Source organism: Amblyomma mixtum, chromosome 7, assembly GCF_055824585.1.
Source record: "Amblyomma mixtum isolate Tamu chromosome 7, ASM5582458v1, whole genome shotgun sequence".
In the NCBI taxonomy this organism is placed as follows: Eukaryota; Metazoa; Arthropoda; class Arachnida; order Ixodida; family Ixodidae; genus Amblyomma; species Amblyomma mixtum.
The window spans coordinates 71,983,321-72,007,680 of record NC_143018.1 but is presented as its reverse complement, the minus strand read 5'-3'; the positions used below and the strand labels follow the sequence as shown (position 1 = coordinate 72,007,680).

The 24,360-nt window shown below is 44.7% G+C and overlaps 1 protein-coding gene across 1 annotated transcript in view; it reads left to right on the top strand.

Annotated features, from left to right (window-relative positions):
- Positions 1–24,360, top strand: part of LOC149336447 (uncharacterized) — a 50,342-nt gene that overhangs the window by 24,358 nt on the left and 1,624 nt on the right. The window contains exons 12-23 of the mRNA XM_089552907.1: positions 1,320–1,418; positions 3,309–3,435; positions 4,972–5,090; positions 6,981–7,047; positions 9,031–9,142; positions 12,029–12,129; positions 13,321–13,433; positions 13,907–13,961; positions 16,939–17,217; positions 19,166–19,411; positions 20,178–20,432; positions 21,241–21,318. Coding sequence (XP_089409033.1) covers positions 1,320–1,418; positions 3,309–3,435; positions 4,972–5,090; positions 6,981–7,047; positions 9,031–9,142; positions 12,029–12,129; positions 13,321–13,433; positions 13,907–13,961; positions 16,939–17,217; positions 19,166–19,411; positions 20,178–20,432; positions 21,241–21,318 — 1,651 coding nt within the window. The remainder of the gene's footprint in view (positions 1–1,319; positions 1,419–3,308; positions 3,436–4,971; positions 5,091–6,980; positions 7,048–9,030; positions 9,143–12,028; positions 12,130–13,320; positions 13,434–13,906; positions 13,962–16,938; positions 17,218–19,165; positions 19,412–20,177; positions 20,433–21,240; positions 21,319–24,360) is intronic.

Below are 24,360 nucleotides of genomic sequence, written 5' to 3'. Positions count from 1 at the left end.
GCAAATCCACCGATCGGTCATAGAAGCCTGTGTGTATTCTATCGATGTTATTTTCCTCTTCTTCCAAGCTTATCTATACATAACAATGACAACTTGCGTTATTGTTATCCAGGTGAGCACTGGAGTGTGCAGAGTGGGTGAAAAATCTGGTGGGCAAGCACTATAATGCATTTTTGCATTACGAAGCTAAAATACAACCTAGTCTGCAGAGTTCATAAAGTGTTGCAAAAAAAAAATAAGAAAGAAAGAGCACCGTTAAACATATCCGTCTCTCTGTGCATGCCTGCATTGCTGTGGTGCACAGTGGCTTCCTCTTTCAGCAATAGTTTCATATTATTGCACAATCTTAATATTTGCTTTGTGTGAAGGAAAACATGCACTTTCATTACAGTTGAATTTAGGCGAAAAATCTGAATTATAACTCCACCCACTATAAATTCTCTCTTATCCCCACTGCAAGGCACAGGACTCAATAGCCTTTTACTGCTGTTCTGTGCACCATATACTTCATTAAGTTTCCCTAACTTAATCCGCGCACCTGACTTTCGACTGTCCCCTGCTACGCTTTTCCTCTCTTGTAATCCACTCTGTTGTCCTAAAGGGCCATCGGTAACTGTCTGTTCTCCACATTACATATGCCCCGACGACGTCTAATTCCTCCTCTTGATTACTTTTAGGATAGCAGTGACTTGAGTCCATCCCCTAACCCACGCGTTCCTCCCTTTATTTCTTGACACTTTCCTTTCTAAAGCTAACTACACTGTCCTTTGTTTATTTATTCTTACTTCTGATAGAATTACTCTGAGATTGAGAGAGGTTTCTTTAGTGAAAAAGCAGCAATTTCGGCAGGCCCATTTAAATCACTGACGCACTACTCTCCATAAGGACCGAGGATTGGGGTTGAAGAAAAGGATAATAATGCAGGCAATAATAAATGAAATCTAGAACAAGGAATAAACTGCAATCGTGCAATCTAGGAATGAACACATCGTGGTGACAAAAAGGCCTTAAGCTTTTTTAAATGGTCTTGGGGATATGTACAGGTAAACAAAAAAGTCCAATGCCAGAAGCTGCTGAGAAAAAGTCGTCCTAGAATACTACATCACAGGATTACTGTTCTATATGACAAACATTGTCCTTGCTAGCATACATCCCTGCATTGCTGCCTGTATATGCTGCCTGTATATCAAGCGCTGTCGTGCTCCCTGGAGAGGGAATACTTTCTTCCTCATCCCTTCAGAGCTCCGAAGCACTGGTCAGTGTGAGGCAGCCAGTGACGAGTTACGTCCAAGCGCTGATGACACCGCATCTTCTTTCAGCTCCAGTGGTTCTCTACGGGAGCCCAGATGAACAAATTTGTGCCTCTGCGACGCGAGACTGCCGGGTCCAAGCCAGGCTCGGCTAAACAAGTTTGGACGGTGAGTGCAACTGACGCGGCTGTCTTAGTCCTCATAAATTGTAGAGAGTAAAAAGAAAAAAAGAACTGAAAATGCCAACGCCTTTCAACTAAAGCAAGAAAACGATAGAATTCGATTCGGGAAATGCAGTTTTTGTGCTCATGTATCACATCGCACACAAGCACACATACATTTTTAAATGTTCTGGAGGTCCTAAGGGCCCTCTGTGAAAAGGGGTTATGTATGGAGCTAGAGAAAGCAAAGTTTAAAGGGACGCTGAGGAGAAATTGAAGTTGGCTTGTATCGACAGAATACCAGCTCCTGATTACAAAAACGCCACTCATACTGACAACAAAGCTCTTGTAATGTAGAAAAGAGCAAGAACCAAAATACAGGTATCGCCACCAGAGGCCAAACTCGCAAGTACAAGCGTGATGACGTCATAGGACAAAACAGTGTTGCTAGAACCAATGGTTCTAGCAACACTAAAACACGAGAAGCCACGAATCACTGAGGCGCAGCCAATGCATGCGCAAATCTCCTTGACGTCGCTAGATGGCGCCACGTACCCGGCAGCTACGCGCACACCTGCTCACCGGCGGTAGGCGGGCTCCCGATATTCCGCTAACGGTAACAAGGTACACGGTATGCTAAAGGTGTCTATTTGCTAGAACTTCGTTGACAACTTCGAGAACGGGATCCATCGTAACGCTGGCAAAACGCCGGTGCAAACGTAAACGAAGCGACGGTAGCGACGGCCGCAATAGCCGACAGATGCCTTCAACGTGCAGCCGGCGGTAGCTTTCATTTCGGCTGCTGCCAGGCTGCACTGCTGGCCACCAGAATTCACGGAGTTTGCATCACGTCGTGTTTCACGTCACTTAGTCCTGTGTTGTCATAAGAGAATCCCAAGTTTGAATCAGAGCAGCGGGAAAAACTTGAATTTCAACTTCGAATCCAAATTTTTTAGAAATAAAAGCATCTTTCGCTGCCGGCCAAGTGGCAACAAAGCCATGAAATGCCGAACTATCGGATTTTGCTGTAAAAAAAATATTAATAAAGCTCTCCTCACTGTCCCTTTAATGACTGGAAATGTGGGAAGGTTGGCCGGCAGTAAAGTGGCCTTGGACTGTTGCCACTCTATGCAGGGAAAATGGGAAGGGGATAAAAGGTAGAGGTGGAGTGCCAATGGAGGGTGACGGTGTCATAATACTGTAAATTGCATGGAATGACCACGACAACGTATGGAGAATAAGAGAGCACAAAGAACTCTAGCAAAATTTTGAAAAATTCAGTTACTTCCAAGAATTTCCTGTTATGAAATGAGAAAGAACACTGAAATGGCATCAAAGAACAGTACATAACAAAAACATTTGTTAATAAGTCGCCGAAAGAAAAAAAATAACAGCTATGCCAAACTAACTGTCAAATCTATATCCTACAAAAAGTGTAAAAATAAGCACCACTTGCGATGAACAAATGCAATGAAATCAGATGACCCAAGCCTGTCTCCCAAGCGTGTCTAAGTTGCTGAAACTTGGATGGGTCTTATTGTGCCATATTACGCTATTGTTGATTGTTCTATTCATCGGTGCTGCGAGAAATGAATGACCTATCCCACATATTGTGATGCGGCTTCACAAGTGAGGATAAACTCTCTCTTGCAGACTTCTAAGAAATCAAGAATTAAAAAAAAAATTGTTTCTGCTATCAAGTAACAAGTGAAGTGAGAAGGTAGATCGCAGTAAGGTCATCATTCTGAATATGTTAACACACTCGCTCTTAGTAAACAGCAATAAAGATCGCAACCATGCCAGGTTCGTGATGAATGCTGATCAAAGTGGTTGAGGTCATCTTTCCAGTGTAACACGACGCTGCTAAAGTGAAGCACTGTCTGTACCTCCCATACAGCCTGAAGTGCATGCTGTCAACTACTTTGACTTCGTCGAGGAAGACAGACTGGATGAGACGTTCCTGTGGAACTTTGACATCAGAGACTGTTTCATCACCAAATCTTACCTGGACCTTCTCTTCATCAGTGAGTAAAGTTATTGCTTGGAATCGCTGCATAACGGCAGACTTACAAGAAAAAATTGTTGGGTAATTTGCATCACTGGTGCATTGCTATGATGTCTTATTTTATAATTCCACACTGTCATAGGCGCTGCGCTTTCCACTATAGTTGGCTACAACTTAAGTTTGCAGTGAAGCTTCGCCCACATTCGTGACTGCCTCCACAACAAAAAAGTAGTCCGTTGTGAAAGCTTTTCTCGTGACCTGAACAAGAATCATATCAGAAGACGTGAAATTATCAGCTCAAAAACTTTTATATCTCTTGCTTTTTTTTTATACAGAAAAGCATTAAAAGCAGATTTTGTTTCCTATCATGACTGGCAATCGGGAGTAATACAAGTCCCGGCAAGCCATGACCCAATGTTAGCAACTACTGTTTATTAAAGTAATATCCTACAGTAATTTTTCTATTCTATTTTTATACTCTGTTTTTTTCGTGAACTCTTACGTAGCACAGAAACATAAAAACAATATTATACTTATGCTTTTTTTTTTCATTAATTCAATGTTCTTAATATTTCTTTTCCTAATGTTTTTGTAATGTTAAAAATATGCATTCAAATAGCCTTCTTTTTTAAGCACAAAACAACATAAATGCGATGTTCTCGAAAATGGTGAAGCAACCCTACACAAGCATGCATGCCCGCCAGTTGTGACAGTACACAATTTACAGCGCTTTGCAAAAATCAACAACGAGAGTAGTACGAGCTCAACTACACAGCACAACATGCAACTCATACACGCTCACCTCCGAACAGATAACGTGGAGTCAGGCTTATTTATAAATTATTGAAGGCGTCCCATGAGTGATAGTGGTGAATGGGTAACAAGCAGTTTTCTTACAAAATAATCGGGCTATGCATTCTATACACGGCGGGCACAATCTAAGAGATTCAGTTGAAAATTACTGCTAGTTGAAAAACATCTTTCCATAAGGATAGCGGGAAAAGTTTTGGGACCCAGTGCTTGAAATATATTTGTAATATCGCCTTATATTTGGCATTGAAACATAATAACAGTTAGAAGCCTACATTAAAACAATGTTTATTTGAAATGTTATGTTTATGATACACCATATGTCATTATTTGTTAATTTTTAACATTATGATACCATTTAAAAGTCTGCATTAGAATAATGTTCCTTTCAATGTTTAACTATAATGTTTTTGTTAACATATAACGTCATAAATTTTTTAATTAATGTAACGTTCCAATGCAACATAACATTACTGCAACTTACATAACATTTTTGTAACGTTATTCCAATATTCCATGCTACCTGGGTCACGAGTGTACGAGGACTACCCGTACCATCTCTGCAGTGCTCTAACTGGTTTATAGTGGCAACATGACTGCTACATCCCCAATGGCGATCACGTTGGAAGCCATGTAACCTGGGGTTTTGCGGGACACTGCCTTATGTCCCTATGGGAACATTTCCCCTTGTACCTCTTGGCTTCGCCCAGTCATCACATGCTGTTTCTCTGATGCGGCGGCGCAGGCGACAAAAACGTGACCGAGGAAACCTTCTGGCAGAACCGTGACACACTGCTGGAGACTATCTGGGAGAAGCTGTACACTCTGCCCAAGATCTCGCCCCTGCGCATACCGAAGCCACAGGTAAGGAAAGTGTCGCTACTCTGCTGCAATACTGCTCACGCAGGATTCTTAAAGTGAGTGAGTGATCAAGTGAGTGAGTGGTCGAGTGAGTGAGTGGTCGAGTGAGTGAGTGGTCGAGTGAGTGAGTGGTCGAGTGAGTGAGTGGTCGAGTGAGTGAGTGGTCGAGTGAGTGAGTGGTCGAGTGATAGAGTGAGTGGTCGAGTGATAGAGTGAGTGGTCGAGTGATAGAGTGAGTGGTCGAGTGATAGAGTGAGTGGTCGAGTGATAGAGTGAGTGGTCGAGTGATAGAGTGAGTGGTCGAGTGATAGAGTGAGTGGTCGAGTGATAGAGTGAGTGATCGAGTGATAGAGTGAGTGATCGCGTGAGTGATCGAGTGATCGCGTGAGTGATCGAGTGATCGCGTGAGTGATCGAGTGATCGCGTGAGTGATCGAGTGATCGCGTGAGTGATCGAGTGATCGCGTGAGTGATCGAGTGATCGATCGAGTGATCGAGTGATCGATCGAGTGATCGAGTGATCGATCGAGTGATCGAGTGAGTGATCGAGTGATCGATCGAGTGATCGAGTGATCGATCGAGTGATCGAGTGATCGATCGAGTGATCGAGTGATCGATCGAGTGATCGAGTGAGTGATCGAGTGATCGAGTGAGTGATCGAGTGATCGAGTGAGTGATCGAGTGAGTGATCGAGTGAGTGATCGAGTGAGTGATCGAGTGAGTGATCGAGTGAGTGATCGAGTGAGTGATCGAGTGATCGAGTGAGTGATCGAGTGATCGAGTGAGTGATCGAGTGATCGAGTGAGTGATCGAGTGATCGAGTGAGTGATCGAGTGATCGAGTGATCGAGTGAGTGATCGAGTGAGTGATCGAGTGAGTGATCGAGTGAGTGATCGAGTGAGTGATCGAGTGAGTGATCGAGTGAGTGATCGAGTGAGTGATCGAGTGAGTGATCGAGTGAGTGATCGCGTGATAGAGTGAGTGATCGCGTGATAGAGTGAGTGATCGCGTGATAGAGTGAGTGATCGCGTGATAGAGTGAGTGATCGCGTGATAGAGTGAGTGATCGCGTGATAGAGTGAGTGATCGCGTGATAGAGTGAGTGATCGCGTGATAGAGTGAGTGATCGCGTGATAGAGTGAGTGATCGCGTGAGTGAGTGATCGAGTGAGTGAGTGATCGAGTGAGTGAGTGATCGAGTGAGTGAGTGATCGAGTGAGTGAGTGATCGCGTGAGTGAGTGAGAAAAGAAAACTTTTGAGATTAAGTTCCTGGTGTTCAGGAAAGTACGGTGTTCCTCTTGGCATTGAACGAAAATAGTAATTTGCGAATGGGTTTGAAAGTGAAAGTCCTTTCTATTTTCTATAAACAAACACACTTGCATGTGTCACACCTGTACAAATATCAGTTGACATAGGTCGATTATCACATTTCAGTGACGAAAAGTCGATACTTTGACTCACATCTTTTATAAGCTAAAAAGGGCAAAAAAAATGACACACATGTAACATTGTGGCAGCCCGTTCTCACAAACAAACTACGTTGACTTCAAGTACTTTCTTTGTGAGTAATTTTTTACAGCAAATCTCGGAGGCTAGAGCACAACGCCATCTATTTTCTGTCAGCGATCATATCAGCGGCATGAATTTTAATAGAGTGGCAGGAAAAATGATTTCGTTTAGCTTGAAGCAATAGTAAGCAATATTGATGTTTTTGCTACCGAATGAATGTCAAAAGAGCCACAAAAAGCTAAACTACTAAAGATAAACATCTGACTGGTTCGTCCTGAATGTCCGTCTAAAGCACTTTTGTTGTTTGAGTTCGCCCGAGATTCTGTCTTTCGATCTACATTCGACCACCGGCAAAAATGCGAGCTGTGCCCTTGCTTCCTACACAGATTGGCTACCTGGACGATGGCAGCATCCACGTTGTGGCCTTGCTCCTGCCTGCCCCCGGTGCCATTGGTGAGCAAAAACCGTTCATAATTTAAATGGCCGACGGAAAAACTAACTCGTCATAGAGTCAGTGAATAAGTTTCCAGAGTACCGCGATCCTCCCTTCCCCACCACCGCATTCCGAAGCTTCACAGCTGACCCATCAACGTCATGGACCACCATCCCATGAATGTTTGATCGTGGGTGGGACCGTGCAGGGGTACAGAGCATAAAGGGTTGAACACCTTTGCTGCAATAAAGTTTTCACCATAGCTGACCCTGACTAACATTCCCTGCACCACAATCACGTCAATTGATCCCTGTGCACCTAGCTACCTTCGCAATGTCATTATTATTTATTTATTTATTTACAGATACCTTACAGGCCTCCAGGGAGGCATTGTGTAAGGGGGGAGCAATAAATATGTGCAACAGTAGCTAGAAAAAACCAAAAATGCGTAGAAACAAACACTGTTACGTTCTAAAAGCTGATTACAAATTATCACGACAGTACAAAATACATGCAGAAAAACATTGGATAAAAAAAAATAGAATATAAATACGACATAATAGTAACGGGAAAAAAAAAGAACATGAGCAAATACACAGGAAGGCAGATGGGCTGATAAACAGGGTGTGACAAAAAAAAAACAAAAAAAACAGGCATGACTCGGGCAAAGAAGAAAACGTGCTAGGTGTTATCGATATTATGTTTGACCAGATGATTATGAAACGTGCCGTGGTTGCGCTGCGATGCAATGCAGTTTGGAAGATCATTCCATAGAAATATAGCACGTGGGAGCGGAGAAAAGTTAAAGGCATGAGTACTGCCATAAATGCGCGTGTAGCTGAGGTTATTATGCGATCTGGTTGATGAATAAGAGGGTCGTTGCAGGTGCGATAACGGTGACTGAGTGGCATGGATTAATTTGTGAAACAGAGATAAAAGGGCTATGTCTCGACGAGTTCTTAATGGAAGGAGAGAAAGTTCCAGCTTTATTTGGGTAACGCTTGATTGAAAACTATAATTTCGTGAAATAAATCGACTAGCCCTATTTTGGATTGCTTCTAGCATGTCAGTTAAGTACTTCTGGTGAGGAGACCAGATGGAAGACACATACTCAGAGCGGAGATCTACCAAAAGTTAAATAGGCTTGTTTACGCTCATTAGCAGAAGTGCTTTGTAAGTTGCGGCATTATATGTGACAAATTAAATTTCTGCGTAGTTGGCACAGCAAACTTTGGAGGTAACGTGAATGGACACTCAGAATAAACAAGCAATAATTTTTGCAACTCATTAAACCAACATCTTGTGCTTGTATGCGGGTCCTAGAGGAAAGCCCACGGGCTTTGGAAGCCCACTGCTCTACGGGAACTCCCTACAAATGATGGAGTTTGCAGTTTTGGCAACATTGGGCTGCGGCAGCCGTGATTCCTCCAAGCCTGACGGCACAGGGAAAAGAAACGCAGTACTTTGAAAACTTAACCTGTGACTCTAATTCGTTATGACGCTTAGCGCCACCTACGGCCAGTGACGGGGTTCTGACGTCGCGGTACAGTGGTTGAGGGAAAAGGGTTAGGAAAGATAATGTCAACAAACTAATCCGCCCTGATGCTTAGCGGTTCTCTGTGGCCAATGGTGAGATTACAGTGAGGGAAAAAGGCTGAGGAAAGATAATTTATACTTGAGCTCAAGATGTGACGTTATCCTGAGCACAGTGCCTGATCATCATCCCGTCATGGTGCCGTTGAGCCAGCGTGTCCGTTTAGGATGGTGACAGCCGTTGCTCGGTTGAGAGGTGCCATCATGATCCTCAAGGGTTACGCTGATTACACGACAAGAACCCCTAACGGCTCCCTGACTGTTGAAATATCTCGGTGTTATACTATACTTCCCTTTGAAAACTTAACCTTCACAATGGCAGCATTTACTAAGCTCTTTGCAAGGCTTCCCGCTGCAACTGTGGCACTAAACATTGCACAATCATTGACCGCGTCCCTGCCCACTTGCAGCCAGTTTCGTGGACACCCGCAACTATTTTCCGGGAGACAACATGAAGCACCTCGTCAAGATGCCCACGCAAGAAGACTGTGCACAAGAGTGCCTCAACGACCCCAAATGCATGTGAGTGCCCACTTGCGCGAAATATAGTGCATTCTTTTCGTACTCCAAGCCAAGCAGCATCGTTCTCACGGCACATACGGCACATTAAGAAAGAGAATCATGAACCACATTCGACCAGTGAAAAGCACGTTTTTTTCTTTCTTTCAGTTTTCATCTGGTCGGTAATGCAAATGAGACGACATCAATTTCAATGATAAGAACAGAATTCATTCTGGTGTGCAAGATGACTGTTTCTTTCCACGTTGAGGCTACCTGTACAGCATTTGTCAAAAGTCTAGAGCCCAAGAGGGTCCATTTCTAAGCCGTGTAGTGAGCCTCTTGTAGCATCAGTGGGAGTCTTAATGTTTCGATGGGAGAGGACCAGTGTTCTTCCTCTTGCATCTAAGAAATTCAGAACACTGGCGATTCAGAACAAACCACGTGACGTGACCAAGAAGCAAAACCCCGTGGGCTCTAAACTTTTGACAAAGGCTGTATTCTCAAGGTCTTTCTGCAGTCCGTTCATGCGCTCAATGACACATTCACGACGACGCTTTCCAACATACGAGTAGAGTTTAGGGCAGACCATCAAAGGCTAAACTACTCTGTTTTTTGGCGAAGCTTTCTCTAGAGGCGTACCAAAGGGTGACACATTTGGTCTGATTCCCCACCTTCCCTTCTCCATTTCAGTCATCATCAGAGTGTGCGTGTAGCCCTTTGGCGGTCTCGTGATTACAGACGGGAACTGCAACAACTCCGACGCAGTTAGCATAAACTGATCCAACAGCTGTAGCACTGTAAAACATTGAAGTTTTTGAAAACGGCGCCTGGCAGCAATATCCGCCTTCATTTTTTTTTTTTTTTTAGGGGGGAGGCTCAATTTAGTAAAATATCTGTTTTCAGTGAAAGTAGACATTCTGTCATTAGAACTTGGTAATCGATACAGGCCAACCTCAACTGTTTCCCAGTGTTTACTCGAGGAACTTCAGGTGGACGATATCAATCCTTACTACAGCACCAACTTTAGGCCGTACAGCTCTGAAGCCTGAAGGTCTCATGCTTTCTTTTTTTTTTTGCTTGTATTTAAACTGTCCCTTCATTACCCCACCTTCAAAACAGCGCAACACATACGATGACAGGACCTGTTTTCTTCTTCGTTTTATTGTTGTATGTGCTGCGCTATTTTACTTAAAAGTATGACTTACCAACTGGCCCAGCACCAAGTTTTACTGAGCTTATCATACTACTTGAACGTAGCTTCCTGCAGCAACTATGTTTGAATAAAATGCTCACTGAATAGTCAGAATTTTAGATTTCACCTACTGTTACATCATCCGTGGCAATCAAATGAACTGGTTAAAGCTTCTCAGTTTCTTCAGAGAGCCGTCCTTTGTGTCAGAGATCACAAGAAATGCTCACGACTTTGCTACCAACTAAAACATAGTCAAGTAAATATTTCGCTTTTGAATCGGTCGCTCCGAAAATGTCAGTGTTAAAGAGCTCTGGAATATAACAACGTTGGGCAAACAGGGATCCGAGACAAAGAAGCAGGCCGCAAAACTGCGAACAACAGCGAGCAAGTAGCCGCAATAAATGCTCTTGAGGGTTCTTACAAAAGACACCAATCGCTTGCTTGTAACAGTGCAGAGCGCAGTCATCAGTAAGTGATATTGCTAATTACAGCTGCTTCTAGTAGGTTGGACACACCAGCCACTCTAATTGTTCTCTTAAAGACAGATGGGAAAAAATGAAAGACATAGGAAGACAAAGAAAGCCTTACAGCATTGCTGGTAGCTTTTTTGCGTGTTCACCCTCTGGGGTACTTGAAGGCAAGACATGTACTGGTTACCATTAAAGAAATAGACCCCCAGTGCGTGAAAATGGGAAATATTGACTGGACGTTTCCCATTGCGCACTCTAAGCTCGAATATGCCTATATAGGAGTAAAAAGAGTAAGCTGTTCTCTAGCGCACACCGTTTTAAAAAGAGTATGAGCTAGAGGACAGCTTTACTCCCTCTTTACTCCTTTCTGTTTGGAGTGCGTAAAGCAAAATTCAGTGATTGCTGGGGTGGTGCAAAATTCCCCAAGCGTTTAGTTACAGGTGTAGGATGTCTGTTGCATTTATGCCGTTACGCTCGCATAGCGCCACGGTAAGATGTAGTGAATTGTGGCATTCACTAGTGCTTAGTGATTGGTGGTCACTTGTTGCATTTATGCCGTTACGCTCGCATAGCGCCACGGTAAGATGTAGTTAATCGTGGCATTCGCTAGTGCTTAGTGATTGGTGGTCACTGTATTCGCACCATTCAGTGGTTAGCATTCTGGCTAATAGCACGGCACGTTGTCATGGCATAATGCATGACATAAAACTTCATTTCGAATTATGAACGTGGCACGTTGTCATGCATGACGTCATTCCATTCTTTCGAGCCAGCGGGACATATTATGCCGACAACGCAGGAAAGGGAAACATGGCGTTAACAGCTGTCACTATAAAAAAAAAAAACCAGCTCGATTTGCAGCATCATATTGGTTAACAGTGTTTCGACACAAAGATGGAACACAAAACACGACGACATAAGCACTTAACTTTGACTTTATTCCAGAAGGCCGCCTAACCACTGTATATATACCCTCAAGACAAAGGCCCAGTTGAGGGTCCTGAGGGTAGTATATATGCAGCGGTTCGGTGGCCTTCTGGAGTAAAGTTGAAGTACCTATGTCATCGTGTTTTGTGTTCCGTCCGTGTATAAAAGCACTGTTGACCAATATGATGCAACACCAACTAGCCAGACAGCTTGTCTTATCCGATTTGCAGCAGTTCGACAGCAGGTCTATGAATGCAATATTTCAGTTGGCATAACGAAGGTCATGCACTGACCTTATCCACCTGAACATGTTCGCAGGACGTTCATCTACTGCGACCACGAGTGTTTCTTCTCACCAAGCAACAAACCCAGAGACTGGGGAAAACCACTGACCAAGCGCAGTTGCCAGCGGTACAGCAGTAAGTGAATTCCCCCGTGGTTCGACAGGAGATAGTGCTTACAAGTGTGCTTTAGAGACCATCAACGCCTTCCCTCAAAGTGCTCACTTTGCAATGCGATTCCTTTGCACACTTCAGTTTAGCAACTTGTCGCGATGTTCAGTTTAGCAACTTGTCGCGATGTTCAGTTTAGCAACTTGTCGCAATGCCACGAAAGCTCTCATCATAGTACGAGCTTCTATGGCACAGCTGGTGTATGCTCCTTCAAAAAGCATCACCTCGCAACGAAAAAGCCCGAAGGCTATAGGGAATGGGTAAGCGTAACAAATGGCAGTAGGAGAGAACATGATTTGCCGAAGCTGGCTGATCCGGATGGCATTGGAATCGAAAAGGCATTGGCTTCACCGACATGAAAATTCAGTAAAACACTTGTTCATATAGCGAGCATATACCTCAAATATTTGCATGTTGCCCAATAACAAGTCCTGAAGCTCTAAAAATAATTTAGTGGGCCGCATTATTTTAAGCTGAAATTAAAAGTGTTGACACCTCCTTTTCATTGCTAAGGTTGCTTTTGAAGCGACCCAGCTCGCTTCGTTTTAATGCACCAATTGTGTTCAGTAAAGTTTCCGTTGTTTGGAAAAACAGTGCCGAAATAATGACGAAAGGTGTATGCGCGTGTTGTAGCCTTCTCCTCCCGACCCTACGTGACTGTTTTCCTTGGCGTGATGTCGTAGCAATTAACTAGCCCGAATTTTTCGGGTTCACTATATATTGCACACAGGCTTGTAAGTGCAAGACCAAAAGCTGTTCAGGTCGAGATATTTTTAAGGCTTCATTTAGTTTCATGGGTCTTGACATTCTAAAGTGACGCGGGCTGCAAGAGGCGCCGCAGTGGAGGGCTCCGGGAATTTCGACAACCTGGGGTTCTTTAACATGCACAGATATCGTACACTACATGAGGCTCCAGCATTTCGCCTCCATCGAAATGTGACCGCCGCGGCTGTGGTTGAACCCGCGTCTACGGGTCAGCAGCCGACCATCATAATCACTAAGCCACCACGGTGGCTCATATTTTAAGGATCACAATCTGGGTCGTGCTTCGTACTTGCAGTGGTCTTGATCACTATGTCGCGTAATTTCGTACAGTCAGTTAATTTCACTACAACAGTTTTCACTACAAGCTCCCTACTGTTGAATCTCCACTTGCAGAGGCTGACGATAACATCTCTGTGACATTCACGAACAACTCGGAGGTTGTGCGGGTGCTCCAAAATGAGGTCCAAAATGGAGCTCTCGTGCTGAAGGTCGCCGACAAGCAACAGGTGAGGTGCCACCAACATCGCAGCTAAACATGGGAAATTTCTCGTTTCTAGACGGCAGCGCAAGAGAGACAAGATCAGAATGAAATGATAAAGAGTGTGTCAACAGCAGACTCGACATTTTTCTACCAGCCAGATATCTTCTGCATAACACTATGGAGAGCTTTGCACGCCGCCATACTGCAGCACCGCGGCATCTGTTTTGGGCGTACAGCTATAAGAAGACATACCTTGGCACAGCCTTCTGTTCTAAAGAGGCGAACCCTGTCGGCTGGAGACGTTAAGCCAAGGCTCTACATGCGAAGCGTTTACATTACAGCCTTGTTCTGCATCTCTAGAATGGAAATAATGTTACAGTGTGCCATTCTTTACTGCTCGTGCACGTGCCAGGCATGTACCAGCAATATGCAAATGTACCACAGCGCATCAGTGATATGCGGTAATTTCATTTTCATGCTCTTCTATGACTTTTACAGGGCCCAGCAACGTTCAAAGCTGTGCGGATCAACACGGATGCCAGCCCCTTCAACGGTAATATACACAAAGCTTCTACCTTATCGCACTATGCGAACGTTAATGGGCTAACTGCACTTCGCTTTTTTCGCACCTTAGCTTCTGTAAGATTAAGAGGGAGGTCATGAAGAACGAAAAGGCGCGGTGGTGTTTATACATTTGAGTTATAGCATGGAGTGATGCGCGAGCTGCTACTGTGATCCGCTTCTGCGGGGCACCCCTACGTACGCGCTTATTGGTGCCGGCACGGCAGGCGTGTACGCAGCTGACGGTGCCTCGCGGAAGTGGTTCACAGTAACGGATCGCAAATCGCGTTATGGTACTATAACTCTCTATTGACTGCTTTGGTACGGTGCTGGTCCAGCTCACTAGCGTGCCGCTACGACACTGCGTCCAGGCAGGTCATGTACGAGACGTCCGAGGTCAAGTGCTTTCTTTGGCGACAGTTGTGATTACATAAAAAAAAAAATTTAGCTCTCAGATAAAAGAAAAGATTAAAAGCTACTGCATGTCTGTTCACACGTCTCTCAAGCTGCTTTCCACAAGCCAGACAAACGGTTCACAACAGGTGTGATTCATTCGTGTAAGCTTTGAAACCCATACTTTCGTGGCTATGTGCGTGAGTGAAATTCTTCAAAGCGCTCACCTGAGCTCATTAGCTGTCAGAATTTTCGTGCCCGATTATGTTAACTGCATATAGAATATGCTCCTATCACCTCATCTCAAATACAATACCGGACTGTAAATTTTCAGCTTTAGCATTCAAGCTGCACGGTTTATAAAGTTGTTTAACAGTTGTCTCCAGTATATAAACTAAAGAGTGTTGGAAGCTTAAACGTGTAATATCCACAATACATGATCTACTGTCGGATTAAGCGGCTCCAAGCAACAGGAAAGGTGTGTGACAGCAGTGAACGCCCATTTGAGGAATCAAATCGGAAAATTTGGAGTGACATTGGCTACTGCTCATTAGAAGGAGTCAATAGTTTTCATTTTAACGTCGCAGCGCTGTTACTTGCAAATATAGATGTAGCCGCTTTATTATAGGTAGCACTCAGTAAAAGGACTGCGGCGAAAAGTTCGAGGAATTGAGCCCTGTCTTGTAGGTCCAACTGAAGCCCACCACGCTTACGTTAGGCAGTGTACCACAGTGGTTTGAGGCAAGCCGCAAGTAGCCAGAGACCACGAGCCAACATCGTGTTTAGCTAATACACGAAAGCAGCCGCACTAGAACAGTAGAAAGAGGCGCCTCCCAAACTGTGTGCGCGCAAGGTTGTGCTGAAAGATGAAACATCTGGCCACTGACATTTGAAGTGCTGAAAAGCACAGTGGGAGAAACGGGAAATAAGTAGTACAGAACAGGGACACAGGAAAGGGCAGAACATGCAGTGGCAGATTTTCCACTGATTTTTCAATCAAGTGGAAGCTCTTGACGGTGAAAGGCATACCGTATTTTCCGGTGTATAAGACGCGGCTTTTTTTCGAAAATTTTGCTGGTGCGTCCTATACAAGGGTGCGTCTTATATGCGAATTTTTCATCTTTTTTTGCGCGTTCATCGATTACTCCAGTTCATGCTCAAGCTTTTTTCACCTAAAAAATATCACTACCAATAACGAGGTTGTAACACGGTTAATACTTCAATACCGGGACCGCCGTGCGCGACATTCTAGGTGATCTATATTATGAAACGGCGGGGATGACGACTTCCGGGATCACAAACGCGCGGCTGTTTCGGAGGCCCCAAGCAAAAGTAATGAGAAGCGCCAAAAGATGGTGACAATCGCGCTTCTCGCCATTGTCAAGACAAGCCGGCGTTCTTTTTTAGTCACCCTTTGCAACTTTTTTTTGCTCCGTGTACGTAGTGCATGTTTCAGCCGAGTTGCTTCCAGAAATGGGTGAACCTTTTGATAGCGCATCTGAAGATGAAGACTTCGAAGGTTTCAAGTAGAATAAAATGTTATGGACATATGGGGAGCTGTATCGTTTTTCCGTTCTTTTTTGCTAGAACGTGGACGAGTATGGCATGAGTGTTGCCTTTTTCGATCACTTAGCGTTGCTTAAGAATTGCTCACAGGTACGGTGCATTTCGCGATAGTCGCGCAAGCGTATTTAATTAAGTCTCACTGGCCTAACTGGGTAAACTGGGGTGCGTCTTATACACGGGTGCGTCTTATATACGAACTTTTCCAGTGACAGCTTGCATATATGGCAAGTGCGTCTTATACAAGGGTGCGTCTTATACACCGGAAAATACGGTAGTATGGGTCCAACCCACATATACTTGTGCCCGTGGTGTAACAAGTCACCAAACATATGCACATGCAGTATTTCCGGCCGGACTGTGTTACGCAATTTGCATGTGATGTGGAAGAGCTACTTTTTAAAACCCAAAACAATTCAAGGAGCAGTCACCATGAGGACCAGTTTAAAAAAAAGCTCTTCAGAGCTTCTCTGGTCACGACCACCTCTGCTGGAACACTAATTTGAAACAGTGCAATAAACAACTCGGATCATCTCACGTTTGAAGATCTCGCGCTAACATCAAAACAGAAGACATGGGCACGCGAACAACCGCAGGACCCAAAGACAACTGAGTGCTGCTATAGCAAGATGTATGAACGGGCTTGTTGGTAGTTGTTGGTGGTGCTTGCTGCTGGCTTGTGGCTATAGACGGGAAAAAGTGAAAGAGCTACATTGATGTGGTATATGGGCTTTGAAGTTGAAGGCGGGCTATGAGGGATACTGTATTTGATTAAACTTTTGAAAATAAAAACCTGCCTTTACAGTGACTGAGGAAGACATACCCCAAATGTTTCGCGATTACAGTGGCTAGTAGTGCTCAGGTGCTTGTCTTGTGGTATGTCTTTTATTAAGGTAAGTTCTCAAAGCGTCAGTGTCACTCGAACTAGCTACACCTAACCATTAAAGGGAGCAACACCATCCGATTCCCCCTTGAATGTCTTTACCCGGGATATCGTTGTCTCTCGAACGTAGCCCAGCACTCGAGTGGCCTGTACCAGGTGGCGTTCCCCGAGAAGAAGCTTTCCCTGAAGCAGGACACAACAATGAGCGCGGTGATGCTGGATGGCAGGAACGAGATCACCTCGGTGCAGCAGTGCTACCGCAACTGCATCACTGAGAGCGGCACCGAGTGCGCCTCCTTCTCGTACTGCCCCGCCACCAAGGAGTGCCGCCTATCCTCCATCAACATCCTGGACGACGAGCAGGCCCCCAAGAGCCTCGAGCCAGACAGTCGATGCACTGTCTATGCCCGTAAGTGTTGAGCGCAATGAAGACAGAACCCGAAAGGGGCGTTCACACAGCGTGACACCTAGGAGTTTCAGCGTCGATGTAGTATGGGAGGAGGTCACGGTCATGTGTAATGGGTAGGGGTGTGCGAATATTCGAAATTTTCGAATATAATTCGAATATTAGATTTCTGCTATTCGTATTCGATTCGAAATTTAAGTATTTGTGTTGTTTCGATTATTCGATCTCATGCGAATATTTGTACTTAGCCGAATAGTTTATTGCGAGCACCGGCGTACATTTCGGTGAGCAAGTCCAATCGACATAGACATAACAACATGGCGGCATCCAGAGCCATGCGTAATGTTGGGCCATACCGTAGCTGACTGTGCTTGTGAGCTTCTTTGTGGCTATACCTGCGAAGCTGGTATAGTCAAAGCTGTGCACGAAGTACCTCGCAATACCTGCCACTGCAGTGCCAAACGAGAGGGAATTATCTGTGGCTGGAGAAGTCGCTTCAGCTAGAAGGGAACTACTACTGCCTGACCATGTGGAGCAGCTCGTTTTCCTTCACAAGAACCTTTAATGTTCATCCCAGCAACGCGCTTTTGTGCTTATGGCATGCTAGATTCAATCAGTGCGGTGTGCTAGCCATTTTCTGTGAAAATTCCACTCTACTAAGAATAATGTTCTAGACTTCGATACTTTCTGTACAGCCACACACACCTTTTGTGTTCGTTTACTTATTGATAGTTGAACTGTGATATTCTTGGATGCTCAAATAAATGTTTTGCAGTGGTTAAATGAGTCTTTCCTTGATTATTCGATATTCGGAATTAAGTATTCGTATTCGATTCGTATTCAAAAAATTTGATATTCGCACACCCCTAGTAATGGGCAAAATGACCCATTCGGTCAAATGGCTTGTCACACGTGACCTATTCGAATATGTATACAGGTCATCGCGTAACATGGCACGTGTTTAACCCTGTGGCAAAGGCACTTGACTTAGTCACGTGATTGCAACACCAGCTCGTGTGACCGATAGAATCTCTGCACTATACACTTTTAACAGCTCCTATTGTAGGTAGTAGTCCCAGATGTTTCGTGCCTTCCCTGGGGTGAAAAAAAAAAAAATGTAAATAATTGTGCTGCAAACTTCTCCAGCGTCACGGGTGCACCAGCTCCTCTACGCCGACCCGAACCACATGGGCACAGACGCTACAAGGTGCGCGAAAGTCCTCAGGCTACAAGGCCAGCATTTCAGCCTTCTCGCGGGGAACTTACGATGCCCACAAAGCTAAAAATCTCCGGCACTAATAAAGTTACCAAGGCCCTAAGAGGTAAGGGTGAGGCTTTCTCGAGAGGAGGAACCTCACCCTCATCTCTGAAGCCTTGTCAACTTTACTAGTTCCATAAGTGCCCACCAATACTGCTCAGAAAGCACACACTGTGGCCAGGGGACTTTTGACCACATTTGTACATTTTGAGAGCGCCAGCCTTAATAAGTAATCACTCTGTCATTACATAGGTACATACTCCACCTTGAAGAATTCCCCTGAACAGTATACCAAAAACTGATGTTTATTATTTCGTGATTTACTCAACAGGTGTAAACGTAATTATTGAACTTTTATTTTAGTTAAAAATGTGCTCCCTGTATTTCCTTCAATCATTTGCCATCCTTCTCGACTCCTGTTGAGTCAGTGAGAAGAAAGGTGCATTCACCGTACGACTGGGTAATAAACGAACGTTCATGAGATATCTTCGAAAGGAAGGTAAAGGAGGCACAGCTGATATACACAGAATTGTCTGACGATTTAAAACCTTTTTAGCACATACTACCATTGCCCAGTGCCACTGCCTATGTTAGCTGCGGATACAATGGCTGTGGAGCTCTGCTTTCTCTCGTAGTCCCTCCATTGTAATGTGAACCCACAGCGCCACCACAAACTGTCACTTTCGAACGCAGGCTCCTACATCAACATGTATGAGAAGTTCCCGGGTACCGTGAGTCGCGTGGGTGGCGACATCTCCAAGGAGAACGTCCTCAACGAGAACCAGTGCGCCCAGCTGTGCAAGCACGACAAGCTGGTGCGCTGCCGCGGCTTCGAGTACTGCCCAGGCACCAAGCACTGCGTGCTGCACGAGAAGCATTTCCTCGACATCCGGCCCGAGGACATCATCAACGGCACCGAGGCCTGCTCACACTATGCCCGTAAGCAATCGTGGCGTGCTTGTATTAGCTAATCGCATAGGATGACCCACAGGTACTGGCAATATGAAACGGAACGCATTGTGAACATTCGATCAATGTTTACTCTATACGCATCAAGGATGAGGGAACTCATTTTAAAACATTAGCATTACTACATGCCATCTTCGCAAAATACGTCCAGTAGTGTCAGTTTGAGGCCGTGGAGTAGAATGTGCAGAAAAGGGTGGGAGAGAGTGGAGAGTGGCCAATCAGAATCGGTGGGAAAGGTTACGTGGAGAAGAGGCACGGCAACCAATCAAGTATGTGGAGAGGATGGAAAGACACACGCTCTGTATGACATCAGCAGCGATGTCCGCTCTTGCAGTCCTTCTCATTTTGAAGCAATCGGACCTATACTGACAGTTCTCTGGCCTCTGAAGCCATTAGATTTTTGGTCCCCTCACTGTCTGTGCTGCAGACAGTGAGGGGACCAGCAACGTATTCCGTGCCTTCGGTCAGCGATGCAGAATCCCGCCGAGCTCAGTAGGCTGAGCTCTAGCAGCTCAGACAGGAGTGATCCAAGAGATGGCGGTCCTAGGACTCCAGTGCAAGCTATGCATAAGTTAAAGGGCTCCACGAATTCCTTGCTCCAGTCCATAATCCTCACATCACGGAATCATGTTTCCTAAGCCCGAGCTCTGCGTACAGCACAGCTTAATGTACACCGTCGCTCTTAGGGTTTGTACATGCTCGCTAACATCCGACCTTTCTGTGTTACGCTGTGCAGAGAAGTTCTCAGCCGACTACTGGGAAGGCGCCAAGGGTGAGCTGGACGATCCCAACTCGATCACCATCTCGCTCATCAGCTTTGAAGACTGCGCCAAGCAGTGCTCCCTCGACCCTGCTGGCCGCTGCAAGTCCTTCAACTTCTGTCCCGGTGACGATGGGCCCGATCGCAAGTGTGTGCTCAACTCGCTCTCCATCAACGACCTGGGCAAGGACATGAAGCTCAAGGATAGCCAGGGCTGCTACTTCTACTTCCGTGAGTACCTCACTCGAAGATGGCAGGCTAATACTGCTGACGTACAGACAACACTGCTATATGTTCTTCTTTAAAGGTGCACTGAAGAGGAATCTGAACTCGTCTTTTTGCCGCAGGAACTCGATCTACACGTTCTGAGCATTCTTAAAAACTGCGACTTATTGCCCTCTGTGGCCGATTTCCCTAATTAAATCGAATTAACGTGCGGCTCCCGCCTTTATTTTTTTTAATTCTCCCCGTACGGTGGGCGGACTCGACCAACACGTGGAGTGCCTTTCAGCCAGCTCCGTGGAGGCTTTGCTTTCCCTTTATTTTGTTTTTTAGATTTCCGTGAATAAATAGTTTCATTCGCAGGTAATATAGCTGCAAAATAAGCCCCCAGAAATAAAAATACCCGTGGACCATTTGCTTCTACAGACTACTACGTATTACTCCGCCGACGGCAGAGCGGCAAGCCGCCACGGGACTGGCCGAAAGGCACGCCACGCGTCAGTCGACTCCACCCACTGTACGGGGAGAATTAAAAAAAAAAGGGCGGGAGCCGGACGTTAATTTGATTTAATTAGGGAAATCGGCCACGCAGGGCAATAAATCGAGGTTTCTAAGAATGCTCGGAAAGTTTAGATTGAGTTCCCGCAGGAAAAAGACGAGTTCATATTCCTCTTCACTGCACCATTAATAAAGAACATGGAGGTTGAAGGGAGGATCCCACAACTTCCAAAACTATAAGCTTTATAATATGGGCCCACTTTTCCACATAAACGCGGACATGAATGGAGTACATATCTAATATTTACGTACACTGCAGAGCAAGACCACGTCAACGATTTCATCCACTACAACCAGAAGCAGGCACTTGCAGCACCAGCCAAAGGATACACATCAGGTGAGTGTTTGCTACAGCTTTTAGCTAAACCAGTGTGCCACATATGCGAGGCACAGCAGAGCAAAATTTAAATCCACAACGTACATTTCAGTCAACACCATGTATGCAGCAGATTCAAAATGGAACATGTTACTACGTGGCCGCTTCACATAAACTGCATTATACGAGGGGGTACCCAAAAGAAACCGGACTTATTTTTGTTTGAACTTATTTGTTCACATTTTAAGCCCAGACCTTCAATCTCCTTCAATGTATTCTCCACTTGCAATGATACGCTTGTCGAATCTTTCATTCCATTTTTCAAAACATTGTTTAAATTCACCTTTTGTGATGCTTGACAGTGCCTCCGTCGTTTTTTTCTTCACCTCAGCAACATCAGCGAAATGCTTTCGCTTCACCTGTCTTTTCATTCTAGGAAACAAAGAAAGTAGCACGGGGCAAGGTCGGGAGAGTATGAGGGTTGAGGAACAGGGGTCATGCCATTTTTAGTCCAAAATTATCGTAGAGACAGGGCAGTGTGAGCAGGGGCATTGCCGTGATGGAAAAAACAGTCTCCCGACTGCCATAAATCAGGCCACTTCCACCGCACACTGTTGCCCAATGTTTCCAAAACATCGAAGTAGAAAGCCTGGTTAACTGTCTGACCCTGCGGAACAAATTCTGAATGGACGACTCCTCTCACGTCGAAAAATCAAAGAAGCATTGTTTTGAGGTTTGGTTTCACCTGACTAGCTTTCTTGAGGAGAGGTGAATTTGAAGTTTTCCATTGGCATGATTGTTGCTTTGACTCAGGATTTGATTCAGGAACACTTGAGTTGTCCCCATAGCATCGTCCTTGTATGTCTTTCTTAATATTTCAGGAGTTTCCGTTCAACTTTTCCGAGCAAAAATCAGAATTTCACCGGCGCACGCAGTTCACAAAAATTAGCCATTGCAAAAACAACATTCACACAAAACAGTCGTCACTTCAAAACTCTGCCTTAACTAGTCTGACCTCCTTCAGCGACGGCACTCGGCTTACTGACTCTGGAAAGTTCGTTCTATGCGCTCCTAGTGGCAAAACGCGGTACCACAGAAGCTTTGCCGACCAAAAATATTAGTCCGGTTTCTTTTGGGTACCCCCTCGTACAAGAATGTGACACGATGCAGAAGGATTTGTTTAGGGGGATTCAGTGGCTGTTTCTTAAATTAAACGAAGAACTCGCAAAAACTTGCTACAAGGCTTGTTCACTTCAATCTGTCATTTGGACTGAGATGTTATGCTAATTACATCTAAATTCTGGGGTAGTGTGCAGAGCTGAAAAATCATTGGCAATGTATAGTACAGCGATGTGCACTCAGTCAAGCACATTACAATTAAAAGAAGCATTTTAAGGAAGTTCTCTTTCTCGGGTTCACATTAATGCTTGCTGGGACAATATTTCCAGTTTGCTAAGACACTTCTGCAATCACACTACTATTTATTGTTTCTGAGCTTCGCACACTTGTTATAAAACTAAGGGTTTATGGCAGACGCTCTTGACATCAAATGGATTGTAGTTTTAAGACAATCCCAAAGATATGCTCTGTGGAAGATAAACATCATGCACAGCTTCTGTTCATCCCGGCCTTGATCGTGCATTTGTATGATTAGAGAGTTTTAATTTTTGCATTGCACGACCTTTTTCCACGAGGAGGCAATGAACTGCACCTGTGCTATGGCAGCTGGTGTGCACTCGCACCTATTGCCAACACCAGCTGCGCAGGTGACATCTTCATGCAGTGCACAAAGTGCCACATGCGCACCTCATGGTAGCGCATCGCGCTATGCTGGAACTACTTCATGCGCCCGAGTACATGGTTCACGCCATCACTAAGCCACAAATCATGTTTTTAAAAATGATGTATTTTAGAAAGGTCAAGGTCAAGCAGTATTGCGCGTGCAATCAATACTTCACCATGATAGCTGCACTATGATATGGGTTCCATAATTTGCACCACTGTCGTTGATGTCAGTAACCTAAAGCTTACGCAACAGAGTCTTGTGAGCACAATACTTCGCCATGATAGCTGTACTATGATATGGTTTCCATAATTTGCATCACTGTCGTTGATGTCAGTAACCTAAAGCTTACGTAATAGAGTCTTGTGAGCACAATACTTTGCCATGATAGCTGTACTATGATATGGTTTCCATAATTTGCATCATTGTCGTTGATGTCAGTAACCTAAAGCTTACGTAATAGAGTCTTGTGAGCACAATACTTCGCCATGATAGCTGTACTATGATATGGTTTCCATAATTTGCATCACTGTCGTTGATGTCAGTAACCTAAAGCTTACGCAACAGAGTCTTGTGAGCACAATACTTCGCCATGATAGCTGTACTATGATATGGTTTCCATAATTTGCATCATTGTCGTTGATGTCAGTAACCTAAAGCTTACGTAATAGAGTCTTGTGAGCACAATACTTCGCCATGATAGCTGTACTATGATATGCTTTCCATAATTTGTGTCATTTTCGTTGACGTCAGTAACCTAAAGCTTACATGACAGAGTCTTGTGACCACTTTGGGGTCATGTGTAAGCAGCATATGCGAGGTGCTGTCATGACACCATACAACCACCTGCTGACTAAAGATAAGGAGTGTCCTCTTCAAAGCTAATCAGTGCGAGTGCGGTGATTAGCGCAGCAGTCCTAAAAGACAGTCCTTTTTTAACTAATTAGTGCTAAGTGCCTATGGGCCAAAGATATCATGTCAGAAGTTTTGATCAGAAAGTTCCAAGGCACAAAAAGAAGGTATGCCGCCCAAGCATATGAAAGGAATGCAGATTTATATGTTTAACATTTCATCCACATTGAGAACGAGGCACCCGAAACACCGGCAGCGCATTAGAAACAAGATCGTAGCTGCTCGCATGCTTTTAAGTTATTTGCGGCGGCCACAGCGCGAGAGCTGCTAAGCACAGAATTTTCAAAGCAGACACTCATGTCGCAAGCATTTTGATTTCCCATGCCTTCTTCACAGCATCAATGAGATGCTTGAAACACCATCACGGA